Genomic DNA, 22536 nt, shown 5'->3' with positions numbered 1-22536 from the left:
ACCTGCATTATGTGTTCAAGCTCCTAGCTCTTTTTTCTTTAATATTGAATCTCGCGATTTTAATATTTTTGAATCATTTCATTTAAATTGTAAATTCTCAACGCTCTCGACAATAACCAGCGCTAAGTGTAAGACATGTATTCTGTAACGGCAACGAGTTATATCCAACTAGTTATGTCCATGCAAGCTGACAGTCTAGAGCAATTCTATGTCATCACATTTCAACACTAATATTTAAGCAACTAATTCATATTTAACTGAACATCTTTTGTGGTGCTTGTGTCGTATGTCTTACACTTGATCTGGTTAAAACTAATTCAAGAAAAATCATTTACCTTTGAATAAAATGATGTACGTGCTGATACTAAGTGATTACATTACCGTACTCGTAGTGACTAACAATTAGATAATATCAACTAATATCACTTATAAAAATCTAATCATGCAATAAACAGCAATATTGAAGAAGACGTGCATAGCTGGATGCGTGACAAAGAACTAAATAATAAAAGAATTAATAGGGTTTAACTGAATCAGATAATCTCATGGTCCCAGTTCGCAGGCTCACTGCGCTGGCAGCGGGAGCTCAGAGATCGTTTGATGCACTTTAGTCTCTAGGTTTAGTTATGGTCATGACAAACAAGTTTTACCTTCAGTTTTTATCCATTATAAATAAACTGTTAGCAGATTTTCAATCGGTAACATAATTTATTGTCATCAAGTCATTGCCATTCAACGAACTTTCATAAATTATCTGAACTGGCATTTCAGACAAAAGCTTTACTAAATTATGAGTGATGCAAAATAGTATGTTCTACTGGATGCTTACCGCCCTGTTCATCCAGCATGACCAGGGTTTTCATGCCCACCTCGTGACTCTACAACACAATAATGATGTCACTATAGCTCGCCAAACGAATGCGGTGAGGAGTCGGGAGCGGCGCGCGCGCAGGCAGCCCCGGCCGCGCGGGCGTCGCTAACTCATACCAACACAAACAAACTGATAACTAAACAGAAACAAAACATGGACATGGAGCGGCGGGCGCTCGGCCCGCCGCCGGGTGATCATGGGACAAAATAAATCAACTTAGCAAATGAGCGTATCCAGTAAGTAAGCCATTCCTAAATGAAACGTGAAATAGCAAAGTATTGATTTATTGAAGAAGAAAAATGAACAAACTAATATGTAGTGCGGCGAGGGGCCTCGCGGCCTCGCCGACAAACACAGACGCATCGAGCTAACAGTTGCAGACCTACAGCTAACATGAACAGTACGCTGCCAGCCATGGAGATGAAGGCGGATACCAGTTACTCTATACGTCGAACAGACATCGGTAAACGCGCATTCATTTCAGTACCGCAGTTACGGAAGAGAACAGTAGATTCGGAAAGATAAATAAATATACCTATAAAAAGCGATCGAATTCAACGGAAGAACTAAACAGATTGCGCAGCTCATTCAAATTAAATCTTCAGCAAAAGATAGAGTAACAGTCTTTTGCGACAATTAGCAACGAACGGCCATCGGGCTTCTATTTACACTATATGTCAAGGTCATCCCCATCGAAACATAGATACACACGCAACATCGATCTCAGATAAGTCGTTAGTTAAGAGAAACGTCAAAGAAAAACAAAGAGATTATAATTTTATTAACTGCACATTCAAACACAGACGTTCTCACGTTTCGACTACCCATGTGTCAGTTTAACTCTTACCGCCCTGGTGACTCAACATATGAAGCGCTTGCCCCCGGCGTCCTCGCTCTATACATAAAATACAAATCAAAATAATATATCGTAGGAGAGAGTATCGGGGTGTGTGGGTGGGTGGGTGCGGTGCGCCGGTCGGTCGCACGGGCGCGGCGTGAGGCGCGAGCAGCTGCGGCGGCGTGACGCGGCCTACGGGCGTGGCGGGCGTGGCGGGCGTGCCGGGCGACGCGTGCGGCGTGCTAACACACACTACTCGATCACAACCACATGCATGCAGTGAAGCTTGCAAGTAAAACCAGATTCAGTTTCATCTGTGCTCAGTTTCATATGATTCATGATTTATTGTGTGATGTCAAGAGTCGTGCGTTGAGGAGAAGCGTTTCGAATTTACTTTGCTCGTTCATTTAGATTCGTTTTATGTGAAATCAGTAAAGTTGTTTAAATTAGAGTCGAGTACGAACAATATCTGAAATGCAGAATGTATAAGGTATCGGTACGCCCGAATATATACGTCTGTATGTCGATCGGTCGGCCTGCCTGACGTCGTACAAGATAGAGCTCGTTGTTAAGTTGTGCAAAGTGGTGTATATTATCTACATACGAATAAATATACAAAGATGTGGGTTTTCCGTGGTCATCTCCGTGTGTGAGTCTTACAATGTAAACGGTCATTTCTCAGAGGATGCCCGCACCTTTGCATTGTAATAGCAGTGACGTAATTTTAAATACATAATGCGATACCCCCTTAAACTCTTCTACATCGGTGAGCCCATCTTCGGGTCGGCTGAAAACCCTACGATGCTCAACAAAGTTAGCGAAAAAGGATAAAATAGATAAAATTGTAAATAATGTAGTGTTGCAAATTTTGCAGATCACTCACCTCCCTGGTCATCTAGAGCGACCAGAGTACGAATGCCGGCCTCCTTGCTCTACGCCGCAGAAACAAAAAGTCACAGAGCATGTTAGTTGTGAGGGGTACAGTAGAGTGAGTGGACAGTGGGTTCGAGCCCGGCGGGCGCCACGCGGCGGCGCGAGCGTGGCGCGTCACTTGTACAGTCAGATGTTGCACTTGTATGTCACGCGGGAGGACGCCGTCCAGCGCCGTGCCCCTCACCACCTCGCCATCTTACTGGCGGCTACTACTGAGGCCTGGGGCCAACCGCGAAATGTGAATATCGGCTCGGTGGCGGACGGCTGGATGACGACCTCCCTGGTGTTTGAACTGTGTTGTTGAGAGTAATGCTGAGTCTGTACAGTGTCGTATACCATGTTATATTCGCGCATACATTTCAGCATATAAAATTAATAATATAAAACAATAATTGCAACATATTACGTAAATAATTAGGTATCCTCTATAAAGATTGTAACTAAAATATTGTAAATCAAAAGTAAGAAATAATATGAATACAGTAATGTGGGTAATACTGGTTATATCGGTTAGGTCCATGTAGGTATATTGTGTGAGAGTCAGCATCAGGTGTAGCTCGATATATTTGTTGGAGTTCAGTGGTAGGTACGGGGTGTGTTCACGCCCACATATTGACAGTAATGTGAATGTTCGAGAAGGCATGAAAATCATACAACATAATAGATGTACAGTCAACAACAGAGAGCAGCCACTACAACAGAGACCTAAGATACAGATCAACTAAAACAGGATAGAACGAACATCAACATACACTGATCACGATGTACGCATTGCCAAGGTTCGCTAGATCAGTTAGTGTTGGAACGTTACGTACGGAAACAAAGAAACACAGAGAACAACCATGTCATCTATGAAGAGTACAAGTATCGTTACCAGACAGGAAATAAATAGATAGAAAGTGCGTTGAAACAGTGAGTCAGCCTCGGACGCGGATGCCTGCTCTGAGGATCCGAGAGGTAGACAGGGTCTCATTAGAAAGCAAGCCCAAGCAACAATGGATTCACTAGTTTTTTTTTTCAGACTCAAAAGCGCACGTATTCGTTCAAGTAACGTACTAAAAGGGGTACTAACGTTAGAGAAGTATTCAAACTAAACATGGGACTTGGATTCTATTGTGGACAATGATGGGCTTCATGCTTTGAAACCTAAAACAGCAATCGGGCGAAAGTACAGGAGCTGACGGTTAAACACTCGCTTTTGAGCTTATAATTAGCGTGTTTGACATAAACTTGAGGAGGCAACGTAGTAACAATTAGAGTTTAGGTAATTAACTGTCAGCGCCGAGGGCAGTTCGCCCGGGAAGGTAAATATAATCACATAAATGTACAGTTCACTACGAACAACACAAAGGGCTATAGAAGTCTAACATATTCGGACACAGTAGGCACGGATCATGCAACACCCATATATGTATGGTAATAATAACATATAATACTGATTACATATTATACTCAAAATGTAGGGTTAACATAAAATAAAATAAGGATTATGGCCGGATAACTACATAGATATACATACACACATTTAGAAAAAAAGTAAACAAAATAATATTTAGCGACATCGAAACACAACAGCCAGGGTTAGCAGAGGCTGCGCCCTAGGGGGTGGGACGGGCGTCAGAGACCAAACCGAGCTTGGGGCTATCCAGACACTTCCGCTATACCCCTCACTCCCTCGCATCGAGAACACCTCTCTCACAGATGATCACAAATAATTCACATAATCGACAACAGAACTCAACATAATTAAACTATGAGGGGAAACTAATTTAATTGTAACTCAAACGCGTCTACGGATATACAAGACCGCACAGTTGTATTGGATCAATTATTTAGCAATAGATAGCTCCCAGTATAGTCGCACGCTTGGAAAATTAACAGGTCGTTCAATATTAATCACACAATCATGTTCAGGGCACATTAGGGGGAACTTTGTATTTATGAACTTGGTATAAAAACAATGTTACTCCAACTAATTTTTAATGACGGCTTAACATTGAATCGCGGCTGTTTCACGCCATAGGCAGAGTTTGATTCATGCTTTACAATTTTCCTCTTATTAAGATGTGATCATATTACAAACACAGCATGGTTTATTTTAAGATTGAGGCAGTTAATAACGCTTTGCTCGAATCCAGGAATCGAACCTGCAACGACACTGCCAATCATCGTTTGTATACCAAATCCATGGTTAATTTATCTTAGTATCAAAGGGGAAAGAATAGTAGAGTAGTCATATTATTTTGGGAGGTATTCTCGAAATAACATGTAAGTAACTCCCAATACTCATTAATACTAGATTAGATAGAAGATTAATGCTTCAGATACAGTAACAGATCGATATAATTGGGGACGTTAGTTTAATTCATTCTTTCATTAATTTCATGGTGATGTTTTCCCCTTAATTATAGAATTATATCTAACTTAGAATAGATGAAAAGAAGCGTGTTTTGAACTCACCTCCTCACATAGTTGCATCATACGCCGCGTCGACTCCAGCGACTGAAATGTTGTAACAAATTCAATTATTCAACGAGTCACACCAGTCAGAAAACTTTATAAACCTCTTATTTTCTTCCATTTGTAAAAGTTCGAGGGTTCGAACAAAGAAAACTTGTTACGAACTAACTCACAAAGTTGAGCGGAGAATAGTTTATGGAATTATTTTTTTCATTCAGTCAGTGCGGTCGTTACTAAGTCCTCCATTTTTCCAAGTCCCTTTTAAATGGATAGTTAATCCAATTTCTGCTTTATCTAGTTTAACTGGCTTTTTCAACTTTCTCAGTCGTGTCGGGATGAAAAAGCTAGACTTTCTTCTATTGTTTATTTATTTATTTATAATGCTTCTGCACAAAAACCTGTACATAAGGTAGGTTTAATTAATCATCTATGTACATTCTTCAGCTTTTTCCGATTTGACAATTTGTTACCTTATCCTTACTTGCTTAGGTTTGATTCAATGTCTTATTTTTTCATACTACACCATTTTGTGTACCACTAGCGCCCCCTCACCAAATAGGTCATATTCTTCTTCGGCATCCATAGAGCATAGACAAAAGATACTGACCTCATCGGTGACTTGACCGGCGCGCAGCTGTAGCTGCTCGAGCTCGCTGCGCGGCGCGCCATTTTCGGCGGGTGGCGCTGCTGAAGGCATCCTGGAACAAGTCAACTGATTTATCAGAAATTGGGAGAAAATAGAAAGAAACTAAACCTTAAAGAGGGGACCGAAAGAGTGAATTCAATTGGTTTTTATTTAAAAACAAACATTAACAAAATAAGATTTTTACAAAGAATCGCATTGTACGATACTATGATATTCGGCTTATCAAAGTAGCATAGCGACGTGGTGGCGAAATTCTTTTATGATCTTCTTTGTATCTTAAAAGAAAATCACAAAGGAATACCCCAAACGCGAGATTATCCTTTTAAGCTTTATTTATTGAGGGATCCGATGTTCAGACAGCAAGGTTAGAACATAATTCACAAATTACATTAATGTAAGAGATGCCGAAATTACTAAAGGCATTATCTGCTTGAAAAATCTAAGCATGATATAAAACTTTACCACCCTCCGGGAGCTTAATTCAATTTAAAGTTGGGCATAAACACGCCTGTATAAAAGAGCTGTATAAACTTCTTTTACGTGACAAAATTGTGAATTATTCAGTATGCAGTAGGTAAAGTTTGTGAACCGAATTTATTTTCGCTAATTTCACAGCGGGTTGGCAGGGGACGGCCATATTTGTTTTGTAGTCGTTAGAGAGGTGGGAGGTTACGAATCGAAGTGAAGAACGTGTGAAACTTCATAGTAATGCATTAACTAGCTATAATGGTCTGGGTTAAGGCCATGGAAAGGCATTCAAGTGCCTTGTGCCGTCTGCAAATTGCATCTGCCATTGATAGCAATTTAGTTAACTACTGACTAGTGGGTCCGATTCGTCTTTACAAACAAATGCTTTGTGTAAGGAAGCACCTTGATTTAACACTCACACACGTCTAGATTTTTGTCTGGTGGAACGATGTTCACCTTTAATACCTACCTATTTTTTGTTTATTTTGTTATCGGCTTACCCACGTAACTGTTTAACTAGAAAGTCTATATGAATATGAGCCTTTAGCATGGCTTGAAACTAGTTGAGTTCCTCGTCAAACAGTTACGTGAGTAAGCCGATAACATAATAATTAATTTAGTATGTCTCACGAAAGCTATAATAAAACTACTTATTTTTCATTGTGGAGAATCTACGACACAATATAATTTACAACTATAAAATCATCAACATTTTAAAAGGTTAAAAGTCAATAACCGAAGTTTATAGTCATCAATAAATCACACAATTTAAAGTTTCCAAATAACAGTGTTTACCTCGGATTAGTGAACAGACAAACGCGGTAGAGTGGAGTATGTACCTAATAAAAATAATAGCGAATGTTAGGCCTGGCCTTGTGGTAACCTCACACCGTACACGTAACCTTAATATGTTCGCAGTTAACATCCTGTGTTGGTTAACTTTACGTTCTAGTTTACGAACCACCCTGGCAGTGACCTTGGTATTTTATAGTACTCGTTACTGCTTGCTTTGTTCTAGATGTTGTAAGGGCTGCCAAAAGAAAAAGAAAAGTCTTGGGGAATTCTGGAGTGGGCAAAATTTCTCAGTAGTAGCACGGTGTCTGGAATCGTGTCCGGTATTTTTATGTCAAAAACTCTCAGTAGGTTTTCGAAAATAATATGGCGTAATGAATTGGCTTATCCTAATTGTTTTCACTGAAAGCTCAACTTAACTCAAACTCCTTTAATGGTTAATGTAAAATGTAAGTTCTAGGAATTAAACACAGTGCATTATAAACTTGCTCACGCTAATATCTAGAATTCTAGACCAGAGGTAGTCACGTATAAATTACATTTCACAATTAGCATAAAGTAACAGAATATCCTAGAGAGTTTGTATACGTTACAACTTTCCTCTTACATAAATGTGGGTAGTCGGTAGATGTGCGGTACTGAAATGTCAGAACATGGCCTCTTCGGACGAACACACTTTAACCTTTAAACCCACACATTTAAAGAAACGACATTTTACCAAAATATTTTTCTATCTTTGTGTACAAAGTAGAAAGCGGAAACTAAGGACTTAAGGTATTTTTTAACATTTTACTAGCAAACCCGGCGGACTCCGTATCGCCACCAATGATGATCCCTGTTTTCCTGCTTTTATATTGATTTTTTCTTGAATTCTTTTTGTTATAAACCTCACGGAGCCTGAGACCTTTCCAACGAATTCATAAACGTGGAAATCAGGAAGAAAAACCCTACTTATTTTTATATTATAGATTAAAGTTAGTTACAATAATTTTAAGTAAGGCTGAAAATAAGTAGGTGCTTTTAATTGTTTGTCTCTGTTCCAAAGAAACATTAATACAAAATCGTCCACCCACGTTGAATGACTTGATGACTAATCAACAACAACAACTAAAAACACGACTGGGTTTCCCCCATTAGTGAAATCCACAAAAGTGACATCTTTTTGCCAAGCGATTTGTTTTCCCAGAAATATATTCAGACCACAAATACTAACAGGGAATTAACAATAATTTTCAAACAAACCAAGTAATGCAGTTTTATTGGAAAAAGTCAGCTAATAAAAGAAACAGATTTATAAACAATAAACTATTTCGAACAACTTTTTTACCGACGATTTATTTTATTCGCCACTTCAGCCGTTAATTAGAGGGCATGAATCCATTTATTCCCCACCATGTTTTACCGTCAAATAAAAACATCGGCGCGGCTCTCGCTCCTCGACCTTTATATGGTAATGTTTAATACCGAGAGGCTCCACGGGACCCATATAATCAACCTTTTTAACAAGCTTGTGGACCAAAAATTCATATTTATTTTAAACCCAAAGCTTTGAGGCTTCTTAGGACAATTTCGCCACTTGATTTTAATAAAAAATTAGGCCTGATAATGATTTGAACCTTTGTTACAAATAAAAGTAACGATAATCTTCGAATTATTTCATTTTTAATTAGAATAACTGCATATTTAACATCCTGAAGAGAAGATTACGTCATTGAATTTGTATAAAGGAGGAAAGATGTTCAAAATTTTCGGGGCCTAAATTCCATTTGAATATTTACTTAATGCGTAAATTAGCATATTTTGAACTGTGAGTCACAAGGCTTTGTGCTGATAAAAGTGACGAGTTTCGGATATACTTGGATGTGCTATAGAACACAGAGTATTACGTTATCTATGTTATTTTTAGCTCGGGTTCAGTGCATGGCGACGCGACGGTTGGCAAATGTCGTATAATGTATATAAACGCAGGACACCCTCGGGGTGGCACGGCCTTGACGCTGCGAACAAAGGCGGGGACAGGCAATCTCACACGTACCGCCCCGTCTAAGCCAGGATTGTTTGTGGATAGGGATTTGAGACAGTCGGAGAAAAACATTCTTGTTTTTCAACCTTCTCGTAAAGTTAAGCATTTATGTTACGCCAAATTTAGCCTACGTCTGCTTTTATTTAAGTTTAATTTCACCCTTTAATTCCCAACTCAAACATTGACGTGGCCGTTTTAACTTTTAATGAGCTTAGAGAACAGTGAAACAGAGATACACCTACATAGGTAGTGTGTACTGAATGTTTTAGCATTTAGGTAACGAAGCAAAAATTGCCTGTTTAAAGTATGCAATGGTCTGGTGGAGTCAATGCTCCCAAAACCGCTTAGTGTTGCATTCTTGATGAGTAAGCCGAACAAACTGATCCCTCGCCGAGCCGTCCACTTCGGGTCGAGATTCGATAAATTGAAATCAATAATTCTTTAGCGAAAGGTTGAACAGGTTGGGCTGAAAGTTTAAGAGTTAACGTTTTGTACTTAGTCAATAAGTAACGACACATTGCAATTGCTGAACTTGGGCCACGCTCAAGTTTCAGTAAGTTGGCAATGTGCCAAGACTAAGCTGAACGACCCACTTCTGTCCCGACGATTACAATTGTGTATAGGCGGGCAAGTGATAAATTGGGGACTTAATATAACTTAATATAATCAGATATATCAGAGATATGGGCGCTGATCGATGATGGCGCTCCAACATTCAGATTATCATTGACAGCAGACCATTTAATTTGTCTTTAAATACAAAGCAGTATTACCATAAGTACAGGTACATTAACAGCTGGACGTAAAGGAAATATAACAGTTGCATTTTGCAAACATTTCTGCGTATTCAATGTTAGGGAAAACATAAGCTATATAAAAATACTCATATATAGGTGTCAGTAAATACAATATAACACGACGTCGAATAAACATCTACCTACTCAAGTAGAGGCTCGTTCATTTTAATTTGGAACCTCGTCGCTTCGCAGTTAAAGAGCTGTCGTTAGTTATAATTACCGCTGTTAGTTAGGGCGTTTGTAAACAGAGATTCCACATACGAAATTGGGTGGTTAAATATAATAGCTGGTCACTTTACTCGTATTCAAAACAAGCGATTCACAAGACCAAAAGCCTTGGAAATTCAACCAAAAAACTTTCGTAAAATTTTCAAAAAAGCATTATCGTGAGAAATGTCTTGTTAGGGACCTTGAATAGAACAAGCTCACATCAAACATCCACATTTAAACCTCTCGTACAAAACAATAGACGTTAATAGTTTACGTGAACATAGCGTGCCGGGCTGTACCGACCTTTGAATTTTAATGACAGCCTGTAGTTAAGTCTGCACAGGTTGCCTGCGGGACCATTGTTGCTGTTTTATTCATTAACCTGTCGCCGCCTGGTACCTCGTACCCGCATCATACTCTTATCTTAATGGTCATATTCCGGAGTGACATGACATAACACGTACAAATGGGAAAGCAATGGGAAACTTGTGCTGATAACATCAGTGTAGACCCGTTGTTTGGAGAAAGGTTAGATAGATATAATTTGATTTATTGAAGGAAACAATATCAGGTAGTTAGTGATAGCGATAGCTAAACATTGTTTGGATGAAGTGGAAGAAATTACAGTCAGTAAGGAAAATAAAGAACAAAATACTGACAGTAAAGTAAGTCAGGCAGCTGAAACTGATTATATCCTCTAAGTGGATCAAGATAACGGCATACTTGTTAAATTGTTGATCAAACAAAACGAAGTAAACAACTGAGGCGTGCAAAAGTAAGATATTCAAGCGAACAGAGGACAGTTTAGGCATTTAATCAAGAAATTAATTAATTGCTTTTAATAACGGTTGACTAGCCTCGATACTGAGAGGAATCGTGGTTTGAATATTTGAACACCATTCTTTAGTACGTAACAAAATTAAATGTTGCATTCAATCGGGCATTACTCATGAAGGTTGATTAACAATCACGATTTGCTGCCAACTTAGATGAATCAGAACAATTAGCTTTGTAAACACTATGATGATGTGATAAAGGAGTTATTTCTTTAGGAAGTACCGACTCAGTCCACTGTATGTTTGAGTAAGAACAATGTTTATATAACATTTGTATTCACATTTGAACACATTCAGTCAACAGATAAGGTTTTATTTTACTTCCAATTTAATGTAATAAAAATTTGCCTAAGCATTAGGTACGGTATTATTTCACCAGCTACAAATTAGAGATAACTAGTTTATATTACACCGCTAAGCGCGGGGCTCGTCCGGGCCGGGTTGGGTTTGGGAAACCGGGTCACAGGCCGCCGCGGTCGCTTCATATTGGCTTATTGATGTGAATAATTGACAGTATTGTTCTTGATCACGGCACTATAGTTAAACGGATGTCAGGAAGGGAATGGGACAACGTGAAAAGACGGTGACATTGTTGTGCGACAATCTGCGTGTATAACGTTGTTCTATGTCGTAGTTCTATTACTTTTAATTTACTCGTATTTCTCAATCAAATCAATATTAATCTCAAGAGTGGGATTTAATGTCTGCACAAATTGATTACCCAAAATAGATTCTGTAATAGACCACGATTTCAATAGATCCTTTCATAATATTGTTAAGGTTTCTAGTTTCTTTGTGTTCTATTTTTATTTCTATAGCAGAATATAAATTCGTATACAGACGTCTTGTTAAAGGTCTGATTTAAAATTGTGTGAAATATGAGACGTTCGTCCTTGAGGCGGGATTCAGGGTCGTGATACGTGTATCTCATCTGTTCCATGTCATTGCCACTTTATTACACTCATATATCTCCCCCACCCTATTTTCAATATCATAGAAAAATAAATAAATTGCTTTCACACGAAAAGCTGTCCAATCTTGAAGAAAATTTACCCGCACAGGGTACAAAATCGATTTTAATATTAATTTATGGAAAGACTTGGTGTTCCAAGGTGTTTGAGCTAAAATCCAGGGGTCTCAAAACTGCGGGCAGCCATAATCTTAGTATTTGCGGGATACGAGCTGACGACGGAGCACGTCCGCGGAGTCGCGCGGAAAATCAATAAACGCGCGCAACCCCCGCGCGCTACTACCGACCCCTGCCGCCGCTACCACGGGTTTATTGCAACTTTTCACTTGTTTACGCATTGTGGAAATTACAATCATTTTTATATCGTAAAAGTCAATGTCATCACGCTTGGAACAAAGTGGATACTTTATGAAAATAATCAACAGCTAGCTCGGAGCATCTGGGCTCGCCGCGTATATCTGACGTAGAACAAAGCACCCTTTGTCGAAAAGCGACCGAGTTTTGTACCATTTTTATTTTTTCGCTAAAGTAACGAGCGTTTCAAGGCCGAACTAAATGAGCAAAAGTTTAATATAAAACATCTGCTGAAATATTTTCATTATCACAAAATGACATGAAATAAATGTGTTGCAGTAATTACTTCATTCACAACTGGTTTGCATGGGACGGTAAATTGTTAATTGGGTAGTTACGTGGTTAGTCCAGCTAACGAGATTATTACAAATGCATATACATATGCGTCGTACAATATTAAATTACTAGTTTTCATAGCCAAGTGTTATTCTTTAAGTACGGTATAATCTGGAGCTGATGTAGATGAGCTAACATTAGCTGATAATGTTGTCGAAAATTATGCATTCTTTAGGTGTTAATGGACATCATAAATATTATAACATAGATTATTGTTGTTAGTGTGAACCATGGGCTTTTACGAGGCCTAGAGTTCAATGCGTGCGTTTGGCCTGTGAAAATTAACCATTGGATTTTTCGACCTTCGAACTACAGTGTTAAGATAGACAGATAGAAAACCCAACCTATTATGGACAGAGAAATATTAACGAAAGATGAAAACTAGTCGCTCATATTCCACGTCATCTATCACACTTCCTTCAAGGCACAATCAGTAATAAGGCATAGTCCATAATGGACACATTATTAGCCAACTTAGTAGGCAGTAAGATACACATCGCTCACCCGACCCGTATAAGCGATCTTGCGGGAATATTGGTTTAATCACCAAGATCGGCAAACGGATTAACAATCTCAATATGTTGTTGTTAGCACCCAGATTGTCACGATCCATTTTACTAAATGGCTAAATCTCTAATGGCACCCGCTGAGTTAGTACTTTCGAAATTACAATTTTCACAGCTATTTCTCTTGTGAATTTGGAACATAGAGCAGGTTTTTGTATAAAGGGGTTTTAGATGAGATGGTTATTTAGGTAATTTGTCCATAATTTTCCTTTTTTTACAGGGCCAGGGCAATGAAAAAATTACAACTTAGGTGTTGCATTATAGATATCTACGGGCTACATGGTTATCTACATGAGTTCAGTAACTATGCTCCTCATTAGGTATATCATAGACGGTATGCCCATACAGTGGTTTAAATAGGGTAGATTTTGTTTTGTCCTAACTCGGTACACTATTAATAAACTGTGATTTGAACAATCTAAGAATAGAATCCCAGTCTTCGCACAAAACAGTCGCGGATAAAAGTATTGTCTCGCTGAAACGTAGCAAACGTATAGACAGACAGACGAGAATATAGTAATACTATATAGTAATTACAAACCATATCATGACCTATCTGTTATAATAATTTCCTCTTAAATAAATATACGTTTAACCCCTGACATATAGAACAAACACGTGTATCCTCGGTAACATCTACGCGACCTCTCTCGGGGCGAGCCTTAGCTGATTACAAAAATATTAACCCCTGTTATAAAGATGGCGCCGCTGACGTCACACCCGGATCATTAATTAGACAAATATTGGTATTCTATGCGGTCTGGGTAGACGAGGATGCTGTGAATTCCAAAGTGCTGACGTAAACGTTTTTATTAGCGACTAGCAAACCTGGCGAACTCCGTTTCGCCACCAATGGTTTCCCCGTTTTCTTGCTTTTCTCTTGAAGTTTTCCCGAATTTCTTTTGCTATAAACCTCACGGAGCCCGAGACCTTTCCAACGAATGCAAAACCGTGGAAATCGGTTCGTGCGTTCTGGAGTTATAGCGTCAGGAAGGAAAACCCGACTTATTTTTATATAATAGATTTTATGAGTCAAGGGCTTGTTTTGTGTTGCCATGTGTTCGAGAAAGCTCTATTTGTGGTTCGGGAATTTTATATAACATATAAAATGCGATCCTTTTTTTAAGGGACCGCATCCAACCAATGACTTCTCCCGCCGTGGGTGAGGCGAGAGGGAGTTTCACTCTTACCGACTACAAACCACCCCGCTGCTTTAAGCTGGAGCCCCGGGAAAACCGCTGGGTAGTTCACAACTCCGGATCAGGCATTAGCCCTACTGGGCGCCATCTGTAGTGTCCTGGTTATTTGAGGCGTGCGCGGAACGGGACGCGCCGTACGCACGGGATAATGTAAGTCTACGTCTTGTTATTCACAAAAAAGAAATGTGTAATTTCTCGTGGATTCTTTTTGGTGTCGTGAACAAAAATAATCCTCAGAAAATTCAGGCTGTAGTCATTTCGTTAACCACCTAAATGCTTATGGTTGTTAAACTTTAGAACACTAGAGCCCGTTCTTAAACTTTCTTAAATTTTAAGGAATCCATAAGGGTAGGTGACACATAATGTCAATTTTTATTTATAAGTACCATACCAATAGTTTAGGTGCTCATGCTAAGTAACTCTTAGTTAAAATGTGGTTAAGGGGTGGTTGGTGAAAATAGCCATAATTGTGCTAGTAGGTACTAAATGATAGGATTCCATAATTTTGAAGCAGATCTCGTATCAGATATAAATAAACCTGTTTAAATGACTGAACAAAACAGCAAGTCAATAATGCTTACTACTCGTATTGAAATATATCTATGGCTTTGGAAAAAGTATGTCAATTACGATATTGTATTGAATATTAATTGGCGTGCGCTATTGTTAGACTCAATAAGAATCGATGGTCGTTGCACAACACCGTCGTTGTACCTATAATTCCTGATTCTACTCTATATATTAAGCGGAATGAAAGCTAAAAATCTATTGTATTGTTAGTGGTCCTATTGTTTCGACTCCTGGTTTACCTGGTGTTATTTCTAGGCAACTAGTTAGTAGTAGTGACCGTGATTGTATACAGGTATATTGAATCTATTCTATATATTAAGCAGAATGAAAATTAAAAAGCTATTGTATTGTTAGTGGTCCTATAGTTTCGACTCCTGGTTTACCTGGTGTTATTTCTAGGCAACTAGTTAGTAGTAGTGACCGTGATTGTATACAGGTATATTGAATCTACTCTATATATTAAGCGGAATGAAAGCTAAAAATCTATTGTATTGTTAGTGGTCCTATAGTTTCGACTCCTGGTTTACCTGGTGTTATTTCTAGGCAACTAGAGGTAGTGACCGTGATTGTATTTAGGTACATTCCGTTAATATAATTAGCTAATATTTAGTAGAAATTATGATATTAATGGATGTCTAGTTATGTCTATCAATATTTTGCACAAAACCCTCTGTAGTTATTGAAAGAAGTAAAACTTTGCATTTTTTTTATGTTACATCCAAATAAACCTAGTTTCGTGAGCCAAGCCGGAGTAGGGCAGAACAGTTTAAAGTTGTAGTACATATTAGCACTTGCCAATCAGCTTGTAAAGCCTAGACTGAGTGAGCCAAGCAATAAACCATTGATGTGGTTCTCACGCCAATTAGGTTACTTCACTGCAGTATAGCCTACTACAAAGCATATTATAAAATTATCAATTTATAACTTAAGCCATTATTAATAGTTCTTTCACATTTTCTTTTCATACTGTTGTGCTGACGTCCGCAGCGGTTTTCGTTGTAATTATGTTGCAATAAATTCAAGTATTTCTTTTTAATGCCCGAGTTATTTTGCCTTGCTCTCATGTTTAAGACGTTGCGAACTTTTTTATGGTCAGTCTTCTTATAAATGTGCTTCTGCTTAGAACAAATAAGTTTTAACGATATGCGACTTTTAACAACAGATTAATACAATAATACCTATCACATTAATACACCATTTACGTCATCTATATGGCAAATAAATATCCTGTTCTAGCACTATTCTATTCGTAATAATATGTGAAAACTCGACCCATATATTATGGAAGTACAATACAGCAATTTCACGCCGTAGCTGTTTTTAATTTTCCTCCATATCGCTGAGAAGCTGGCGAGTGGAATACACGTAGTTGGTAGATGTGCTTATATCGCATAATCTGCGACGATTCAGAACATGGGCGTGCCAGCAGTTTGACACTCGGAACGGACGTGACACGGTTTCAGTATGGTCTGTATTCCAATATCCGAGACTGTACGCTCCTGTATGTACGTACTAGTACTAGTTAAGTGTCGCACCGTGCTTAGATAGCCAGAAATAATCACGTTAAAATAAAAAAGCAAAAGGGTAGATGATTAATTTTTATTTTAATGTCCGTCTTGTAGATTATTTTAAAATATTAGACACGTATTTTTTATTTTGTCGAAGATATATCGATTTGAAATATCGCGTGACGTCACTTCTAGTTACATTTTACACGTAGAAATGACGTATTTGCTCCCACTCCTAAACTTTGATTCGTTTTATTAAGTATTGTATGATCTTCGTATATGACAAAATAAAAAAAATACGTGTCTAATATTTTTTAATTACCTAACTGACGGACTAAAGAGATTTTTGTTTTACATACCCCGTCATCATCCCTATTACTAACTACTGTAAATCCCGCGTATATACTTTTAGAAGAAGTAGTACTAGTTAGTCTATATTAATACAGCGCTTTACATTCTTTGAAACTAGGTGAAATTCTAATGAAAACAAAGGTGGGAGCTGAAAGTTTGTATTGTGTAGTTATATTGGTTCTATTTGTATTCGCATTGTCTGGGGAGGCTTCCAATGTTCAACAGAACGTTTAATTTCCAACTGCGGTTGTGTAACACATCCCCGGCTCTTTGTTTCCGCTGCGATCGTGCTGCATATTGCTTATTGATTTTCTATAAATACTGCATCTGTTACTGAATTAAATACAGCCCTGGGATTTGAAATTAGTTTTTGAAATATGCACATAGTGATTATTGAATAAAACTTCGGTCTAGTGCTTTTTTTAAGGGGTGAAAATCATCCAATGCCTTCTCCCGCCGAGAGGGAGTGTCAGACTCTTACTGACTAAAAGCCACCCCGTTCCTACTCCTGCTTTTCCGGTAAATCCGCTAGGTAGTCTTGCGAATAAAGCTTGTAGAAGGATTTGCAATATTTTTAAGTAAGTATGTACTTTATTCTAAGACTCCGCAATGACTTTACTGACCCCTAAAGTCATATTCAAGAATCAAGGACATATGTTTATGACCTACGCCTGTACAGATAGCTATAGTCATTAAGGGTAGTTTTAAAAGGCTGTCTGGAAAAAGCTGTACACATTAAGTTATGAAGGCCCAAGACTGGGTCAAATCAATACATTGTCTAGTGATGATATTGACAAAATTGGAGTGAAAACTATAATTAATTAGGCGCAAAGTTACATTACTAATCACGTTACTTTTTATAGATAAAAAACTAAAAAACCCGACTGCGTTTCTTTATAACAAAAATCCGCCGGTTTATTTTATATTTTTATCATTTTGATATATCCAGTGTCACTCTCACAGTAAATACGAATCAAACGACACCTCTCAAGCCAAAATCCATCGAGTCGTTTAGGCTAGAGAGTGAGCAATATTCGAATTTGGCGCCAAAAATCCGCCATTTTGTTTTTTTTAACATTTTAATATATCCAGTGTCACTCTCACAGTAAATACGAATCTAACGACACCTCTCAAGTCAAAATCCATCAAGCCGTTTAGGCTGCAGGGCGTGCCAAACAATTATACATACATACATACATACATACATACATATTTACATACATACATACATACTCTCGAAAAACATAACCCTCCTTCTGGCGCAGTCGGGTAAAAAAAGTACGATATCATTATTTGAAATGGATTCATATTTCTCTCAAAACTTTTATCAGGAAAGCACACAAAAATGTTTGCTAATCTTTGTCCTACACAAATAATGGCTCCACTTAACTTCCTTTAAATCCATCGTATATCGTAGATATCAAGTAAACCGTAAAAAACCATTCCCAAACATTTCTCTGCAATAAATAAATACGTATTCGTGCAATTTCGGCGTGACAGCGTAAGCTCAGTTTAGTTACAATGTCAAACGGACGAAGCGGAACCGATGGAGGAGTTAATCCCTCACTCCAATCCACTTACGGTGCACGGCCCGATCGGTTTCAACCCCAGTGACGTATGACATCACAACAACCTGTCTAAAATCTGCAATACATTTTCGACCTTACACCAACATGTTACAAGTTTGAAAATGTATTGTAGAGATTTGTTATTTTGGTATAGGTTGATGTGATGGTATCCGTACCATAACATAGGTATTCATGACGACCCAATAGCCGACAGGCGACAGCCGTAGCGTGATAATGTACAGTCCGATGTAGGTAGTTATGCAGTACAAATGATATTTTACCATAAATATAGTGTTTCGAGCGCCGAGCATACAATTACAGTATTCAAACCTAGAATCATCTATCATAAAGTAGAACTTTACTTTCACATATTTTTGCTTTTATTGATAGGTCGATAACCATTAGGGACCTTTTTCTTGTCGAGGAAAATCTATCGAAGGTTACAAGACAGGTCAAATTATCCTTACAGTTATTATTACAAACTTAACTAAACCCAGCGGTGACTTCGTGTGGTCAAAGAAATGTAGCCTTGTTATATCACTCTCCAGTCAATATAGTATAATAGTGTTATACAAAAAATCATATCACAAAATCACACAAACGCGCTTTCCCATTTAGGTATAATATCAGTAAGAATTTGGGGTTTCTTTCTGGTGTTCAAAGTTTGTCAATGTTCAGCCCATTTTAAAACAAATTCAAGTAACTAGCAGGGATTTTGAATTGTTCTGAAAGTGATATCAAGATTCGGGGTTGAGCTAGTATTCCGTGGTTGAGCCCTGAAGCGGTACGTATACGATAGACATCATGCGTAGTCAAATGCTTGTCTAAAAAAGGCAGTAGACTAGGCAAGTTAAATTATCCATAAGACTGTAAGAAAGGTCAAATTATCCTTATGATCATTATTAGAACATCGGGAGCTTCAGACCCTGAGCAAATTCGGTAAGGGTACGTCTCTGGGGAGACTAAAGGAGTGCCCTTTGAGCCTTACGGTTCACGGCGTTATTTGAATCGTGAGATAGGGACCTACTTGTCTGACAACCTCTGTGGCCCACTGCCTAATCGCTCGATACTAACGAGGTGAAAACCCTAACTGTTTTTTAATTGCAGTCATTTGTAGTATTTTGTAGCGTCGATACGCGGACGATTGGACACAAACGGATTCAGTGAAATAAAATCAGATACTATACCTAAACATTTTGATTCGTCTAAACATGTATAATCTCTTTGAGTCGGCCCATTACTTAGCTTAGTACGTAGCTACTTTTCGCTTGAACCAGTAATGTTTATAGGTCCTACGTACGGTGGCGAGCAGTGTATAATCCGTAACTCCGCGTCAAATACCTAGTTAAGGAATTTTACAAAGACAAAATAAATATATAGGCGCTTTGTTCGGCATTATTGACGCTCTAGTAATGTAAACAGTGGCAATAGCAAGCTAATATTGGTGGTGACATTTATTAATAATGCCGAGGTATCGAATTGCTGTCGGCAAAAGGCTTAATGTTTGCGTATTGGATACGCAGAAAGCGATCAGACCCCTTTATCGAAAAATAATAGGTAGGTAAGGTAAATAGGGTAAATACAATATGGTTTAATTTACACTGGAGACAATGTTTTTAATGTATTATTTATGCCCTTTGCTGTGCCTGAACAGTTGTAATTAAACAACACATTACATACAACAATTCTCAAAAAACAAGGGCTGGCTAGGGTTTACTTTAGACCCAAATTTGATGTAAGAGTTCAATATGGTTTAGACCAGAGGTGGCAAAATTTTATGGAACAACATGCCATTTTTTTAAATAAGTATGTATATGATTTCTGAGTTGCGAATTTGCCATCAAAGTAATAATTATATATTTTGGTAGTTAAGTAGTTAAGCAAAATTCATGCTGAACTGGAGTCATTTGTGTAACTCTGATTTAATGTTATTCATATCTGAAACTATTGTGCTGCATGCCATCAATGACATGCATGCCAATGGTTCACCATCACTTAAACATTCAGATTAGACAAAAAATTATGTGAGTATAATTTTATTAAAGTTATATTTATGTCATATTCATTATAATAAGAGACAGACAAATTAAATTAAAACCTATGTTTCCTTATTATGGTTCTATATGCCTACATTGTTACTTATGAAAATGTTGCTATATTTAGTTATTACAAATTGTAGGCCACATCCTCATTTATGTTCACCAACGGCAATACATTTTCAGAGACAAAAATATATTTATAAAAGAAACATTTTAAAATTATAATAAATTATCTTCCTAATAGATATTATGTTTTAAAACTATGCTAAGTTTATTTTTAAATATGATGTCTTTGTTATCACACATAAACTAATGCCAAATACCGTAGTATGTTAGAGATTAGTCACAGATTTTTTGTTTAATTTCAATCATTCATGTGAGTCATGATTTATTTAATGCCTTTATTTATAGAGATACCGGACAAGTTTTAACTGTTTAAATATAACTATTTAGAATATTCTTGGTATAAAATTACTTTATTTAATAATGAATATCTTATTTCAAGTTGTCTCTTTCTTTTGTGGATCTGGTAAACTGTCATAGATTCAACTTGTCTTAGCCTTAACTGATTTAGAAAGTACTTTTCTATTTGATAGAGTTGTAGTCAAGCTTATTTGTACATAGAATAAAAACTACAACATACACATACTCTCTACACACAGATGTTTTATGGTCATGCCATTGTGTTCTGATGTAGTTTGACATAGATAATGCATTTTTATGCTAATCAGAAAATCATCAAGAAGCAGTTTTGGTGACTAACATACAAAGAATTAACTAAAACTGCTGCTATTTTGAAAAATCTTGTACAGTTGTATATTAGTATTTTACGAACAACACATTATATCCCACAAAATTGATAAAATAACAATTGGAAGTTTGTTAACGTCAGAGATATCCGCCCATGACATCATCAAAAAAGTAAATACGTTTGGGCCCTTTTATACCATAGTATTGTGAAAATAATAAGACCGGCGTAATATTCTAAAAATACGATAAGATACGAGTTCATTATCATCTCATAAACGGGATACACTGTGGTGTACAAGTAAACTAAACACTTATTAAAATTCCTAGCGGATTTTTAACGAGACAATCGAAAACAGTAATTTAGCAAAATATTTCATGCACTTACCTGTAATTTTAATGTTTAGTAGCACCTAAATATAACAAAATGCGCTCGAAGACACTTAGCACACCCACTAGGCACCAAAATACAGCACAAGACGAAATGAAAAGGTTTTCGCACTGACAGCTCGTTGGCTGCTGGTCGATCGACTCTGTGAGGTTAGCCACGAAATGCGCAATGCTTTGACTATGCGCATTGACCCCCACTGTAAAATGTCATGCGCGTTTTATCATAGAGATTTTAAAACATAATCAAATTAATCTTAAGTGCTGTATTGAACCTTAGAATTAGAAAATAACAAAAATACAATAAATAAACATTTGTGTTGTCAATTTTGAGCGCCATCTATTGGTGAGTAGAATTTTAAAGATTTAAGTATATGATAGCGCCACCTGTTGACGAGTAGAAATTGTATTATTTAATAGTAGTATTTAATTTCCAAGATAGATGTCGCTAGTACCAAGTTTTTTCAGATTTCGTTTCATTATTTGCATTTGAGTAAATTAAATAAGTATTAGAGTTTCTATAATTAGATTTTATATTTTTTAAGATGATAATTTTGTAGAAACTTACACTTCTATAGTATATATTATATTCACTTTCATTTGTAGGCCGCATCATCACTTACCACCACGTACCTAAGATACCGGCCAAACGTCGATAAAATATTATAATTATGAAAAAAAAAATGCTAACTGATAAATGGTCAACAACCATTTGAAATTATTTCAAGACCAAGTTTCTAAAGATACCTACTGATTCTAAAAGAGATGCACCTCTGCACATTATTAAATATCTAATAGGTACCTATATGACTGTTTACATATCAAACTTAATGATTTAAAATAAAAATCCACTTGTTTGGTTTATTGGAACTGGCTACCTAATATGATGATATAATACGTGTCTAATATTATGTGATAATAACTAAGTACCCAGGTACTTACCTATCTACAAACAAAAATCCGTTAAAATCACGAATTATCTGCATTTTTTGTGACTATATCTATATTATTTCAAGGTTTTTTATTATTTAAAAACAGCTTATTATTATCTAATAAAAAATTAAATT

The 22536-nt window shown here is 37.2% G+C and overlaps 1 protein-coding gene across 9 annotated transcripts in view; it reads right to left on the bottom strand.

The window, feature by feature from the left end:
- Nucleotides 1-21716, bottom strand: part of LOC118275813 (synaptosomal-associated protein 25) — a 44346-nt gene extending 22630 nt beyond the window's left edge. For 2 of the 9 annotated variants that reach the window (XR_007705542.1, XM_035593898.2), the window contains exons 1-4: nt 21471-21686; nt 5710-5800; nt 5103-5144; nt 830-878 (exon numbers count right to left, since the gene is read on the bottom strand). Coding sequence is in view for 2 of the 9 variants with exons in the window: in XM_035593898.2 (XP_035449791.1) it covers nt 830-878; nt 5103-5144; nt 5710-5799 (181 nt within the window). In the remaining 7 variants the exon portion in view is untranslated. Of the gene's footprint in view, nt 1-829; nt 879-2592; nt 2642-5102; nt 5145-5709; nt 5801-21470 lie in introns of all 9 variants that reach the window. The other 7 variants (XR_007705543.1, XM_035593899.2, XM_035593900.2 and 4 more) reach the window with 7 other exon arrangements.
- Nucleotides 21717-22536: the final 820 nt, after the last annotated feature.

This window comes from Spodoptera frugiperda, chromosome 8 (genome assembly GCF_023101765.2).
Source record: "Spodoptera frugiperda isolate SF20-4 chromosome 8, AGI-APGP_CSIRO_Sfru_2.0, whole genome shotgun sequence".
In the NCBI taxonomy this organism is placed as follows: Eukaryota; Metazoa; Arthropoda; class Insecta; order Lepidoptera; family Noctuidae; genus Spodoptera; species Spodoptera frugiperda.
Note: the sequence above shows the minus strand (reverse complement) of the source record. Positions and strands in the feature narration are given on the sequence as shown.